Source organism: Moschus berezovskii, chromosome 27 (assembly GCF_049115385.1).
Source record: "Moschus berezovskii isolate FMDL1 chromosome 27, NW_MosBer_1.0, whole genome shotgun sequence".
Classification (NCBI taxonomy): domain Eukaryota; kingdom Metazoa; phylum Chordata; class Mammalia; order Artiodactyla; family Moschidae; genus Moschus; species Moschus berezovskii.
Window position 1 is genome coordinate 32,157,418 of NC_142486.1, and position 14,419 is coordinate 32,171,836.

Consider the following 14,419-nt stretch of genomic DNA (forward strand, 5'->3'; position numbering starts at 1 on the left):
GTGGTCCTTGGTAGAGACTCAGGCATTGGTTCTACCGGGACCCACTGGGCTGCTCCCCTATTCTTTCCTCGCCTCGCCTCACCCTGGGGTGGGGGATCAGTCCCTGGGGCACGGCCCATGACCACACTGTACCTGCCCTCTTCCCACCTGCTCTCCCCACAGCGCTGCTGGAGAAGAAGGTGAAGGACGGGTTGCAGGTGGTGTCCCTGGATGGTGAGCTCTTTGTGCCGGGGCTCATGGGGCTGCATGCCCTGGGCCAGCTGCAGCGGCGGAGCCACCTCTGGACCAGCTACCTGAGGATCAAGTATGGCCTCTGGGGTATGCCCGTGTGCTGGTGGGGGGTGGGCTGGGGAGTGGCTGGACTTGTGCCCTTTCCTGGGGCGGTGGCTCCGAGGGCTAAGGTGCCAATGTCACCTTGGGTGTTTTGGCCTTCCTGCATAGCTCCTTAGCTAAAGAGTCATTCTATTAGCTTTGAATGGAGCCGAGTCCCTGCCCATTAAGAAAAACTCCGAGTATGTGTACTGGCCTACTCTGCTTAGTCGCTCATTTGTGTCTGACTCTTTGTGACCCCATAAAGTGTAGCCCACCAGGCTCCTCTTTCCATGGAGATTCTCCAGGCAAGGATATTGGAGTGGGTTGCCATGCCCTTCTCCAGGGGTCTTCCCCACCCAGGGATTGAGCCCAGGTCTCCCGCATTGCAGGCGGATTCTTTACTGTCTGAGCCACCTGGAAAGCCCTGTGTGTGTTGGGGTTGGGCATAAATCTGTCTCTTAGAACCTCCCAGTTGGCAGATTCCAATGAGTGACATTAGTTGAGGCAGCTCCAGAGGGCTGGCTGAAGCGGGGCCATGCCGGACACTCCTCTGTTTGGAATGAGGATGGAGGGCTGCCTGGCAGAGGAAGGGCAAGAGTCTCTGGGTTGCCCTGCACAGGTCAGGCCACGCAGCTGGCTCAGGAGTGCAGCACCAGCCAGAAGCTATGGGCAGAGAGTGGCTCGGAGGAAGCCTACAAGCTGGAGCTGAACCACAAGCTCCACTGCACACACATCCCAGCGTTCAGTCACAAGGTGGGTGCCTGGGCCGATGGGGGCATCTGGAGAGAGCCCTCAGGGTCAGGGAAGTGGTGGGTGAGCACCCTGAACCCATCCTCAGAGAGGTCAGTTGCTCACGGTCACGTATGGGGATGGATCACAGATTGGAACTTGGGTCTCATGTCCCCTCTGTTCAGCTGGTATTTATTGAGCACCTGCTGTATGCCCAACCCTGAGGGAGAGCTGTGCTCAGGGCAGCCCCTGATCTCTGTCATCCTATTGCTGGGTGTGGGGCAGAGAGCAAGAGACATGGACCAAATCAAGTGAATTATAAATGCCATGGATGATAAACAGGGCAGAGACTGATCGAACACAGGGGAGTCTAATTTGGACAGGGCTGCAGGAAAGACTTCTTTGGTGGAAATGTATTTTAAGCTGAAAAGTAAAAAATGAGATAGTTCTGTTCCCATGGAAGCATGCTATAGCCAGAGGAAACAGTAAGTGCAAAGATCTTGGGGCTGAAGGGCGAATGGAGGGCTTAAGGAACTAACAGTTTACCAGAGTGATGCGGGGTGAGCCAAAGGGAGAAGTGGCTGTTTCTTGGTTAATTTACTTTGTTTTCAGTTTGCCTCTTCCTCCGAACCACTGCTTCCACAAAGGCAGGGCTTCTGGCTCCTTCCTTCCTGGCTATCTAGTGCCCAGTGAAGCACTTACGCGGTACCTGGGGGAAAATGTGTTCAATAATTGAATGGATGGATGAGCCTGTGTTGCCTCAACCTGTGGTTCAGAGGCAGGAGGAAGCAGAAGTGTGCCTGCCAGGAGCCCCCAGGTGGGGAACCCTGATCCTTGTAGATTCAGTCCCAGGAACCAGAGGCTGCTGTGGGAGAGTGGGGCAGGGGGAGGTCTTGGGCTCGTATTAAGATCAGGAGTCATCTTCCCATGGTGGGCTGGCTCTTTCTACTCCTTATCAGGGCATGGATAGGCCTGAGCTGGGGCCTTCTAGTTTCTTACCTCGGGATAGAGGGTGCCAGAAATATAGTCATGAAAGTGAATCATATTCAAATGCAAAATTTTACAAAATCAAAATCAGTGCAAAAAAAACTGGGTACACAAGGCTTCCTCGGGGGTCTCCCTTGGGGGGTGTGTCCCCAGGTCCAGCTGCGGCACGAGGAGGGCTCGGGCCACCTACACTGGGAGCTGGAGGCGAGCTACGGGAAGCATTGGGATGACAGCCGCAACAGGAGGCGCCTCCGCATCCTCCACACCTACCAGAATGACTCAGGCCCAGCCCTGAGCAATCACTTCCTGGAGGTGAGTCCCGCCCCCGAGGGCCTGTCCCTGGAGCTCAGCATGCACGTGGCAGCAGGTTCTCAGTTACACGGACACAGGAGCTAAAACTCAGGCCCAGAGATCTTCCCTTTGGCATCTCCGGCCCCCATGTCCCTGGGGAAGTTAAACATTTGCTGGTGTGCCATGTGGCAGTTTGCAAGGGGGATTGGGACAAGCAGATTTCCAGCTATAAAGATGCATTTTGGAAATGGTTCACTTGCAAGGTTTCCTGGAAGGTACGCTCTTTTTGGTAAACCAGGAATAACTGGAGAGCTTAGCCTCTGAACAGGTACATGCTCTTAAAAGGCACACGTTATCTTTCTGAGTTTCTTTTTCGATTGTTTTTGTTTTTAAATGTTTAATTGTGGTCAAATATACATCACATCAAGGCTTCCCTGGTGGCTCAAACAGTAAAGAATCTGCCTGCAGTGCAGGAGACCCTGGTTCGATTCCTGGGTCAGGAAGATCCCCTAGAGAAGAAAATGGCAACCCACTCCAGTGTTCTTGCCTGGAGAGTTCCATGGACGGAGGCGCCTGGCAGGTTACAGTCCATGGGGTTACAAAGAGGTGGAAACAACTGAGAGACTAACACATACACACACACACCATGGAATTGACCATTTTCACCATTTTTAGGTGTGCAATTCAGCGGCGTTAAGCTCATTCATATTGTGTGGCCGTTACCATGGTCCATCCTTTTCATCCTGTAGAACTGAAACTCTGGACCCATTAAATAGTATCTTTCCATTCCCCTCCCCCAGCCCCTGGCAACTGCCATTCTATTTCCTGTCTGAATTTCACGATTCTAGGTACCTCATGTAAGTGGGATCCTATAGTATCTGCCTTTTCATGACTGGTCTGTTTCACTAAGCAGTATGTCCTCAAGGTTTATAAGTCTGCATGAAGTTCCATTGTATGGATGGACCCCATTTTGCTGATCCATTCATTCCATCAGTGGACACTTGGCTTCAGATACCTGTTTGAGTCCCTGCTTTCCAGTCTTTGGGGTATATACCCTGAAGTAGAATTGCAGGATCATGCAATAATCCCATTTTTAATATTTTGAGAAACTGTCATACTGATTTGCATAGCAGTTGCACCATTTTACCGCCCTACCATCCGTGTACAAGGGTTCCAGTTCCTACACATCCTCACCAGCACTTCTTTCTGGGCTTTGTTTTTTTTTTAAAAAATAGTAGTCATCTTAATGGGCATGAGGATCTCATAGTTTAGATTTGCATTTCCCTAGTGATTGATGATGCTGAGCATCTTTTCATGGGCTTATTAGCTGTTTAATGATCATATTTAGAGAAATGTCTTTTCAAATCCTTTAGTCCTTTTGAATCAGGTCGTTTTTTTGACTTTGTTGTTGTTGCTGTAGTTCTTAATGTATCGTAGATATGAAACCCTTATCAGATGTCTGGTTTACAGATATTTTCTCCCATTCCATGGGTTGCCTTTTTACTGTATGAATAGCAATCTTTGTTGCACAAAAGGGTTTAATTTTTATGTAGTTCGGCATGTTTATTTTTACTTTTGTTGCTTGTGTTTTAGGTGTCATGTTCAATAAATCGATTGCCAAATCCAGTCTAATGAAGATTTTCAATCACATGTTTTCTTCTAAGAGTTTTATAGTTAGGTCTTTGCTCCGTTTTGAGCTAAACTCTGTATATGGCATAAGATAAGGTTCCAGCTTCTTTCTTTTGCACCGAATACCCAGTTTTTCCAGCACCATTTGTTGGAAAGCTTGTCCTTTCCCCCAGCCGTAAATGTGTGAGCTTATTTCTGGGCAATCTATTGTATTCTGTTGGGTTGTGTGTCTGTCTTTTAGGTCACAAAATACTGTTTTGATTACTGTAGCTTCGTGAGACCTCCCATTGTGTTCTTCTTTTTCAAAGTTGTTTTGGCTATTTGGAGTTCCCTTGAGATTCAGTATGGATTTTAAGATGGACTTTTCTACTTCTACCAAAAAAAAATACCATTGAGATTTTGATAAGGATTGCATTAAGTCTATAGATTCTTTGGGTAGTATTGACTCTTTGCAATATTAAGTCTTCCAGTCTACAGAGGATGCCTTTCCATTTATTTGTCGTTTCTAATTTCTTTTAGCAGTTTTGTAGTTTTCAGTGCCTCCCTGTTTAACTTCATTTCTAAGTATTAAGCTGATTTTAAATGATACCAATACTCCATGAAAAAATTCTTGTGAAAAAATACAACATTTAAAATAAGGCTCAAATGGAGAAAAGACAGTCTCTTTAACAAGTGGTGCTGGGAAAACTGGTCAGCCACTTGTAAAAGAATGAAACTAGAACACTTCCTAACACCATACACCAAAATAAACTCAAAATGGATTAAAGATCTAAATGTAAGACCAGAAACTATAAAACTCCTAGAGGAGAACGTAGGCAAAACACTCTCCGACATAAATCACAGCAGGATCCTCCAAGACCCACCTCCCAGAATATTGGAAATAAAAGCAAAAATAAACAAATGGGACCTAATTAAAATCAAAAGCTTCTGCACAGCAAAGGAAACTCTAAGCAAGGTGAGAAGACAACCTTCAGAATGGGAGACAATAATAGCAAATGAAGCAACTGATAAAGGATTAATCTCCAAATTATACAAGCAGCTCCTGCAGCTTAATTCCAGAAAACTAAGTGACCCAATCAAAAAATGGGCCAAAGAACTAAACAGACATTTCTCCAAAGAAGACATAAAGATGGCTAATAAACACATGAAAAAATGCTCAACATCCCTCATCATCAGAGAAATGCAAATCAAAACCACAATGAGATACCATTTCACACCAGTCAGAATGGCTGCTATCCAAAAGTCTACATGCAATAAGTGCTGGAGAGGGTGTGGAGAGAAGGGAACCCTCTTACACTGTTGGTGGGAATGCAAACTAGTACAGCCACTATGGAGAACAGTGTGGAGATTCCTCAGAAAACTGGAAATAGAACTGCCATATGATCCAGCGATCGCACTCCTGGGCATACACACCGAGGAAACCAGAATTGAAAGAGACACATGTACTCCAATGTTCATTGCAGCACTGTTTATAATAGCCAGGACATGGAAGCAACCTAGATGTCCATCTGCAGATGAATGGATAAGAAAGCTTTGGTACATATACACAATGGAGTATTTCTCAGCCATCAAAAAGAATGCATTTGAATCAGTTTTAATGAGGTGGATGAAATTGGAGCCAATTATACAGAGTGAAGTAAGCCAGAAAGAAGAACATCAATACCGTATATTAACGCATATATATGGAATTTAGAAAAATGGTAACCTGAACCCTGTATAAGAGACTGCAAAAGAGACATAGGCATTTAGAACAGTCTTTGGGACTCTGTGGGAGAGGGTGAAGGTGGAATGATTGGAGAGAATGGAATTGTAGCATGTATATTATCATAAGTGACCAGTCCAGGTTCGACGCATAAATTTTCCTCTGTTCAAAAAAAACAATAAAATAAAATAAAATAAGGCTCAAGTTCCCTTTCACAGATATCATCCTGATTCCTGGTCCCCCCCTCAGCTGCCTGGAGAAAGCCATAATTATGGTCTGCATCACTGGAAAGGAGACCTTTTTCTATATATTTGCTCTGTGGACCTGTCATGCGCACTTAGATTTGTTTGGTACGTCAAACTGTGCTTCCTTTAGCAGTGGATCTTCAAGAACGTCCCTTGTTGTCTTACAGAAGTCTACTCTATCTTTTTAAAATACCCGCATCATGTTGCATATGCTTCTATCCTGCATTTTATTAGGCTGTTTCCCTTTTGGTGGTTTCTAAGAGTGCATTCCTGAACATCTTTGGGCTTGCCTCCCTGGGGACATGTGTCAGGGGGTCTCTGGGGCAGATGTCACAATGTAGAACTTCTGGAAATTGGGGCATTTTTCATTTGCTGGCTTTATGTCAATTTGCCCTCCAAAATGTCTAGGCCCATCACCTGCCTCCCAGCCATGTCCAACAGGAGCAATTTCTGTATTCTCCCCAGTACTTTTAGCACTTGAAAAATATTGCTGACGTGGGTGGAAATGGCGTTGTTTTAATTTGCATTTCCTGATGACTTAAGTCTGAGAGACACTGTTTTGTGTATTTATTCTACCATTGCATTACCCTTTCTGTGAATTGATTTTTCATATTGTTTGACATTTGGAAAAAATTAGTATGCTTGGCTTTTGATTGGTAGGAGTTCTATACATAATTGCAGTTTATACATCATATTAATGTTTGAAATTGGAAAGTTTCTTATTTCTGGAAAACATCTGGCCCCCAGGGTTTTAGTGAAGTGATTAAGAGATTTGTGGCAGCATTTCTGCAAGCCTTCCAAAGTGTGGCAGATGCCATGTTAGGTTCTGGGGAGACAAGAATCTTTATCTTTAAGAAGTTGACAGAGAGGGAAAGGCAGAGTGGTCAGTGATGAGTCATAAAGTGTCACCAGATCACGTTTCAGGAGCTTTGTTTGTATTATCTCATTTAATCCTTGTGCGGCAAGTATTATCTGTTCTTACTTTATAGAGGAGAAATGGTGTAAACAGACTTGTCTGAGGTCTCTCAGCTACTTTATGGCAGAACTGGGATTAAAGTCCAGTCTGCCTCAGGCTTTTCACCTCTTGACTGGATTGTGCCAGAACTAATTTACTATAAAATAATTGACTAAATGGTCAGTCAAGAGAAAACACTTCCCAGTTCATTCTGTGCAACCAGTATCATTATGATGCCCAAATGAGACAAAAACATCATAAGAAAAACTAGAGACCGTTATCTCTTATAAAATACTACTGAGCAATCTATAAAAAGGATTATACAATATGACTAAGTAATATTTATCCCAGGAATGCAAGCTTGGTTTAACATTTGAATATCCATCAATGTAATATATTAATAGAATGAAGGACAAAAGCCATATGATCATTTCAAAAGAGGCAGAAAAGTATCTGGCACAACACCCCAGCAGTCTAGCAGTGGAAGGGCACTTCCTCAACCTGATAAAGGCCATTTGTGACAAACCCACAGCTAATGTCATACTTAATGGTGAGAGGCTAAATGCTTTCCCCCTAAGATCAGGGAAAAGAGAAGATATCTGCTTTTCACCACTTCTATTTAACATTGTACTGGAGGTTCTAGCTAGGACATTTAGGCCAAAAAGAAAGAAAAAAGAAAAAAGGAGTAAAGAAAAGCCATTTAGGTTGGAAAATAAGTGAAATTATTTCTGTTCGCAGATGACATGATCTTGTATATGTGTTGCAGTCAGTCGCTCAGTAATGCCTGACTGTGCAACCCCGTGGACTGTAGCCCACTAGGCTCCTCTGTTCATGGAATTTTCCAGGCAAGGATACTAGAGTGGGTTGCCGTTTCCTTCCTCAGGGGGTCTTCCCTACCCAGGGATTGAACCAATCTCTCTTCTGTCTCCTGCATTGGCAGGCAGATTCTTTACCAGTAGTGCCACCTGGGAAGCCCAATCTTGTATATATTAATAGAAGACCCTAATGAACTCACCTTCCTCAGTGATCAATGCAAAGAAATAGAGGAAAACAATAGAATGGGAAAGACTAGAGATTTCTTCAAGAAAATTAGAGATACCAAGGGAACATTTCATGCAAAGATGGGCACAATATAGGACAGAAATGGTATGGACCTAACAGAAGCAGAAGATATTAAGAAGAGGTGGCAAGAATACACAGAAGAACTGTACAAAAAAGATCTTCATGACCCAGATAACCACAATGGTGTGATCACTCACCTAGAGCCAGACATCCTGGAGTGTGAAGTCAAATGGTCCTTAGGAAGCATCGCTATGAACAAAGCTAGTGGAGGTGATGGAATTCCAGTTGAGCTATTTCAAATCCTGAAAGATAATGCTGTGAAAGTGCTGCACTCAATATGCCAGGAAATTTGGAAAACTCGGCAGTGGCCACAGGACTGGAAAAGGTCAGTCTTCATTCCAATCCCAAAGAAAGGCAATGCCAAAGAATGCTCAAACTACCGCACAATTGCACTCATCTCACACGCTAGTAAAGTAATGCTCAAAATTCTCCAAGCCAGGCTTCAGCAGTACGTGAACCGTGAACTTCCAGATGTTCAAGCTGGTTTTAGAAAAGGCAGAGAAACAAGAGATCAAATTGCCAACATCCGCTGGATCATGGAGAAAGCAAGAGAGTTCCAGAAAAACATCTACTTCTGCTTTATTGACTATGCCAAAGCCTTTGACTGTGGATCGCAACAAACTGTGGAAAATTCTTAAAGAGATGGGAATACCAGACCACCTGACCTGCCTCTTGAGAAACCTGTATGCAGGTTAGGAAGCAACAGTTAGAACTGGTCATGGAACAACAGACTGGTTCCAAATTGGGGAAGGGGTACGTCAAGGCTGCATATTGTCACCCTGCTTATTCAACTTATATGCAGAGTACATCATGAGGAACGCTGGGCTGGAAGAAGCACAAGCTGGAATCGATTGCCAGGAGAAATATCAATAACCTCAGATATGCAGATGACACCACCCTTATGTCAGAAAGCAAAGAAGAACTAAAGAGCCTCTTGATGAAAGTTGGCTTAAAACTCAGCATTCAGAAAACCGGATCATGGCATCCGGTCCTTTCACTTCATGGCAAATAGAAGGGGAAACAATGGTAACAGTGACAGACTTTTTTTGGGGGGGCTCCAAAATCACTGCAGATGCTGATTGCAGCCATGAAATTAAAAGATGATTACTCCTTGGAAGGAAAGCTATGATCAACTTAGACAGCATATTAAAAAGCAGAGACATTACTTTGCCAACAAAAGTCCGTCTAGTCAAAGCTGTAGTTTTTCCAGCAGTCATGTATGGATGTGAGAGTTGGACTACAAAGAAAACTGAGTGCCGAAGAATTGATGCTTTTGAACTGTGGTGTTGGAGTAGACTCTTGAGAGTCCCTTGGACTGCAAGGAGATCCAACCAGTCTATCCTAAAGGAGATCAGTCCTGAATATTCATTGGAAGGACTGATGCTGAAGCTGAAACTCTAATACTTTGGCCACCTGATGCGAAGAACTGACTCACTAGAAAAGACCCTGATGCTGGGAAATATTGAAGGCAGGAGGAGAAGGGGATGACAGAGGATGGGATAGTTGGATGCTGACTCAATGGACATGAGTTTGAGTAAGCTCTGGGAGTTGGTGATAGACAGGGAAGCCTGGTTTGCTGCAGTCCATGGGGTTACACGGAGTCGGACACAACTGAGCAAATGAACTGAATGAACTCACCAAAAAAAAATCTATTAGAGCTCATAAATGAGTTCATCAAAGTTGCAGGATACAGGATTAATATACAAAAATTAGTTGTATTTCTCTACACTAGCGATGAAAACCCTGAAAAAGAAATTAAAATAATTTAATTTACACTAGCATAAAAAGAATAATACTTAGGAATAAATTTAACAAAAGAATATAAAATGAATACTCTCAAAAACTACAAAACATTGTTGAAAGAAACTAAAGAAATGGGGGGGAATGTGGGAGGGGGGTTCAGGATGGGGGACACATGTACAGCCATGGCTGATTGATGTGAATGTATGTCAAGAACCACCACAATATTGTAAAGTAATTAGCCTCCATATAAAATAAATAAATTTAAAAAACTAAAGAAAACCCAAATAAATGTGAGGGTATCTCCTATACTTGAATTGGAATATTTAATGTGAAGTTTACAAGACTTTCTAAATTGGTCTGCAGATTCAATAGTCTCTATGTCTTCCTATCAAAATCTTCACTATCTTTTTGATAGCTGATCCTAAAATTCATATGGAATTTCAAGAGACCCAGGGTAGGTAAGACAGACTTTAAAAAGAACAAGCTTGGAGGATTCACTCTTCCCAATTTCAAAACTTACTACAAAGTTATAGTAATTAAGAGTATTATGGTAGTGGCATAAGGGTAGACATATAGACCAACAGAATAGAACCCGGAATTCAAAAATAAGCCCTTGTACTTACAGTTAGTTGATCTTCGACAAGGGTGCCAAGTTAATTGCAGAGGGGAAAGAACAATCTTTTCAACAAATGGTGTGGGACAACTGAATATTCGTGTTTAAGAATATGAAGTTGGACACTTAATATCATATATAAAAACTAACTCAAAATAGGTTATAGCCCTAAATTTAAGAAACATGAAACTCTTAGAAGAAAACGTACAAGGAAATCTTTATGACTTTGGGTTTCTGAGATACGACACTGACAGTAAAACAACAAGAATACACTGGATTTCATCATACTTAAAAACCTGGCACTTCCTTGAAGGTCCAGTGGTTGAGAATCCACCTTTCAATGCAGAGGATGGGGGTTCAATCCCTGATCAGGGAAATAGGATCCCATTTGCCACAGGGCAACCAACCCTACCTGCCACAACTAGAGAGGCCCACAGGCTATAACGAAGACCCAGTGCAGTCAGAAATAAGTAAATAAAAATTTAAAAAACAACAGCAGAAAACAAAACCCAAATTTGTCTTCAAAGGACACCATCACGAAAGTGAAGTAACAGCCCACAGAATCGAAGAAAACATCTGCAAATCGTACATCTGATAGAGGATTAGTATCAGGAATATATAAAGAACACAATTCAACATGAAAACGACAAAGGGTTTGAATAGATGTTTCTCCAAAGAAGGCACACAAGTGGCCAATAGATCTGTGAGAAGATGCTTAAGCTAATTAGTCACTGTAAGGGTTAGTCGCTCAGTCGTGCCTCGAACTCTGCGACCCCATGGACTGCAGCCCACCAGGCTCCTGTGTCCACGAGATTTTCCAGGCAAGGCTACTGGAGTGGGTTGCCATTTCTGTTTCATTAGTCATTAGAGAAATTTAAATCAAAGCCGCAGTGAGATGCTGCCACTAGCACGTGGTACTCAATTGCTCAGTTGTGTCTCTCTTTAGCCCCACGGAGTGTAGCTCCTCTGTCCGTGGAATTTTGCGGGCAAGAATACTGGAGTGGGTTGCTGTTTCCCCAGACATTGAACCCACGTCTCTTGACTCTTCTGCACTGGCAGCTGGATTCTTTTACCACTAGCATCACCTGGGAAGCCCACCACCAGAATATCTGAAATGAAAAAAGAAAGAAACTAACAAGTGTTCGTGAGGATGCAGGGAAATTAGGACTCATATTGGTGGCTTCATAAAATGGTGTGATTGTTTAGAAAAAAGAGTTTTATGATTCTTTAAAATATTAAACACAGAGTTACCGTATGACACAACAATTCTACTCCTAGGTACTCAGGAGAATTGAAAACATATGTCCGCACAAAACTTGTACATGAACATTTATAGCGGCTTTATTCATAATAACCCCAAAGTAGAAACAACACAACTGTTCATCAATGAATAAGTTGACAAATAAAATATATTTATTCATACAATAGAATATTATTCAGTAATAAGAATGAAGTTCTGGGGCGGGATGGATTTGGGGGTGGGAAGAAGGTTCAAGGGAGAGGAGACACATGTATATCTATGGTTGATTCATGTTGATGTATGACAAGCCAACACAACATTGTAAAGTAATTATCCTGCAGTTAAATAGAATTTAAAAAGAAAAAAATGAAATTCTGACACATGCTACAACGTAGATGAACCTTGAAAGCATCATGCTGTGTTAAAGAAGCCTGATGCCAAAGGTCACATGCTGTATGATTCTATTTGTAAGAAATGTCCAGAAGAGGTAAATTAATAAAAAGTAGGTTTCTGGAGTGTATGGGAAGGAGGCAATGGGGAGTGACTGCTAACAGGTGCAGGGTTTCTTTGGGGGGTGGGCTGGGACAGTCCTGGTAGCCAGGGAGCTCAGGCTGCAGTGGAGAGCCAGTGGAATGTTCTAGGTTGGGAGCAGCATCGTAGTTAGCACCAGATCTGATTAGCATCGTGGGTGTGGGTCTCCAGTTTGTGCTGCAGGTGCTGGAGAGGCAGGTGGATTACCGAATGCAGTTGCACCTCCTGAGCCTCCGCCATCCCCACGTGGAAACCAGCACACACCTGAAGGTGCAGTACAACGGGCGGCTGCCCTTTGTGGCGGGCTTGCAGTGGAAGGACACGTCCAGGGCCACCCTGTGGAAGTGGGAAGGTGAGTGACATCTATGGGGTGTCCTTGGCTAGTGGTCTTCACTCAAGTCATGCCCACCATCTGCAGCACCCTTCCCTTTTGTCTGCCTGGCTATCTCCAGACTCAGGCCTTTAATGTGTTGCGGGAAACACACAAACACATCCTCACTTCTTACCCTTACCAACAAAGCTCTACATTACAGGGCCTTGCCTACTTCTCCAACCTTTTCTCATCCTACTTTCCCCATTGCCCATCATCCTGCAACCCTGCTGGCCTCTTTTCTGTTCCCCAGACATACCTCAGGGCCTTTGCACTTGCTCTCTCTTCTCCTTGGAACACTCTCCCATTTAAAAAAATGGATGTACCATAGTTTATCTGTGAATTAATTTTTATTTTTATTGAAGAAATACATAGTTTGAAAAGTGAATTAGACTATGACATGGAAATTGTTGAAGCTGGGTGAATGTTACATGGGAATCTCATCATAATCTCTGTATTCATGTATGTACTTGAACATTTTTTTAAATTTTTAAAAGTTAAAGTTATAACGAACACAGTAATTTTCTGCTTCATGTCTTCCTATCCCCAATTTTGCTTGAAATGGCAATCACTGTAAATTCTTTTTACTATTTCTTATCAGACCCTCCATCTTTTAATCACACTCACTTCTTGCTTTTTCTCTTCAGCATTTTTATTCTCCACATATTTCTTATTATAGAGGATAAGAATTTGCCTTGCACCATCCCTTTTAAAATATGTATTTCCCTCTCTTCCCCTGAAACAGTTACAATTTGTTAATATTCAGTGTTGATATAATTGTGTCCCTCCCAGCTGAGACCCGTGGTATACTAGAATTCTAACTTTTTGTTTTTCCTGGAGCTATAATAGCCTTTCCCCCCTGTTTGATTAGTTTCCTATTCTCCTCCTATGATTATTCCTAGAATTTTTAGCAACAGTGCAAAACTCCTCTCCAGAGGGTCACACACTTCAGATTACTTGTCAGCTTCGATCGGTTCTCCTAGTTTTCTTGTCGACACTCTTCCTGGAGCCACTGCTGCTCCAGGGTAGACCAGCTGTGTCCTGGGGCATCCCCTCACCATCATTCAGGAAGTGCCTTCCACTTCTCTGGGCCACAGTCCCTGCTCCTTGCGCTCATGGTCATTCTTGCTTTGCTCTTTTGTTCCGATGGAGCACATCCTTCAGCAGCTTCTTGCGAGATGATACGTGGAAAGTGTATTTGTTCGCTAGGGCTGTGTTAACCAGTTACCACACGCTGTGTGGCTTAAAACAACACATTTACTCTCTTACAGTCTCCAAGACTGGAATTCTGAAGGTGAGCGTCATTAGGGCCGTGTTCTCTCTGTGACCCTGGGCAGAATCCTTCCTGCCTCTTCCTAGCTTCTGGTGGTGGCTATTAATGCTTGATGTTCCTTGGTTGGTACATTGAGTTACATTAGAGTTACACTGCTCTAATCTCTGCGTGCAGGAGACACTAGTTCAATCTGTGGGTTGGGAAGATCCCCTGGAGAAGGAAATGGCAACCCACTGCAGTATACTTGCCTGAAAAATCCCATGGACAGAGGAGCCTGGTGGGCTACAGTCCATGGGGTCACAAAGAGTCAGACATGACTTAGCGACTAAACAACAACAGTCTCTGCCTCTGTTGTTACATGGCTCTCTGTGTGTGTCCAAACTTCTCTCTTCATATAAAGATACCAATCATATCAGACTTAGGGCCTTCCCTTCTCTGTTAAGTGTCTGTGAATGCTCAGTGTGTCCAACTCTTTGTGACCCTGTGGACTGTAGCCCACCAGGCTCCTCTGACCATGGAATTTTTCAGGCAAGGATACTGCAGTGGAATGCCATTTCCTCCTTCAGGGGATCTTCCCAACATCACTGAGCCACCTGGGACTCCGGTATGATCTCAGCTTAACTAATTTAATCTGCAATGACCCCATTCCCAAATAAGGTCACATTTTGAGGTACCAG

At 43.4% G+C, this 14,419-nt stretch overlaps 1 protein-coding gene across 1 annotated transcript in view; it reads left to right on the top strand.

The window, feature by feature from the left end:
- APOLTP (apolipoprotein lipid transfer particle homolog) overlaps positions 1-14,419 on the top strand; it is a 179,414-nt gene that overhangs the window by 60,537 nt on the left and 104,458 nt on the right. Inside the window, exons 25-28 of the mRNA XM_088833046.1 lie at positions 163-318; positions 932-1,065; positions 2,182-2,340; positions 12,271-12,451. Coding sequence (XP_088689172.1) covers positions 163-318; positions 932-1,065; positions 2,182-2,340; positions 12,271-12,451 — 630 coding nt within the window. The remainder of the gene's footprint in view (positions 1-162; positions 319-931; positions 1,066-2,181; positions 2,341-12,270; positions 12,452-14,419) is intronic.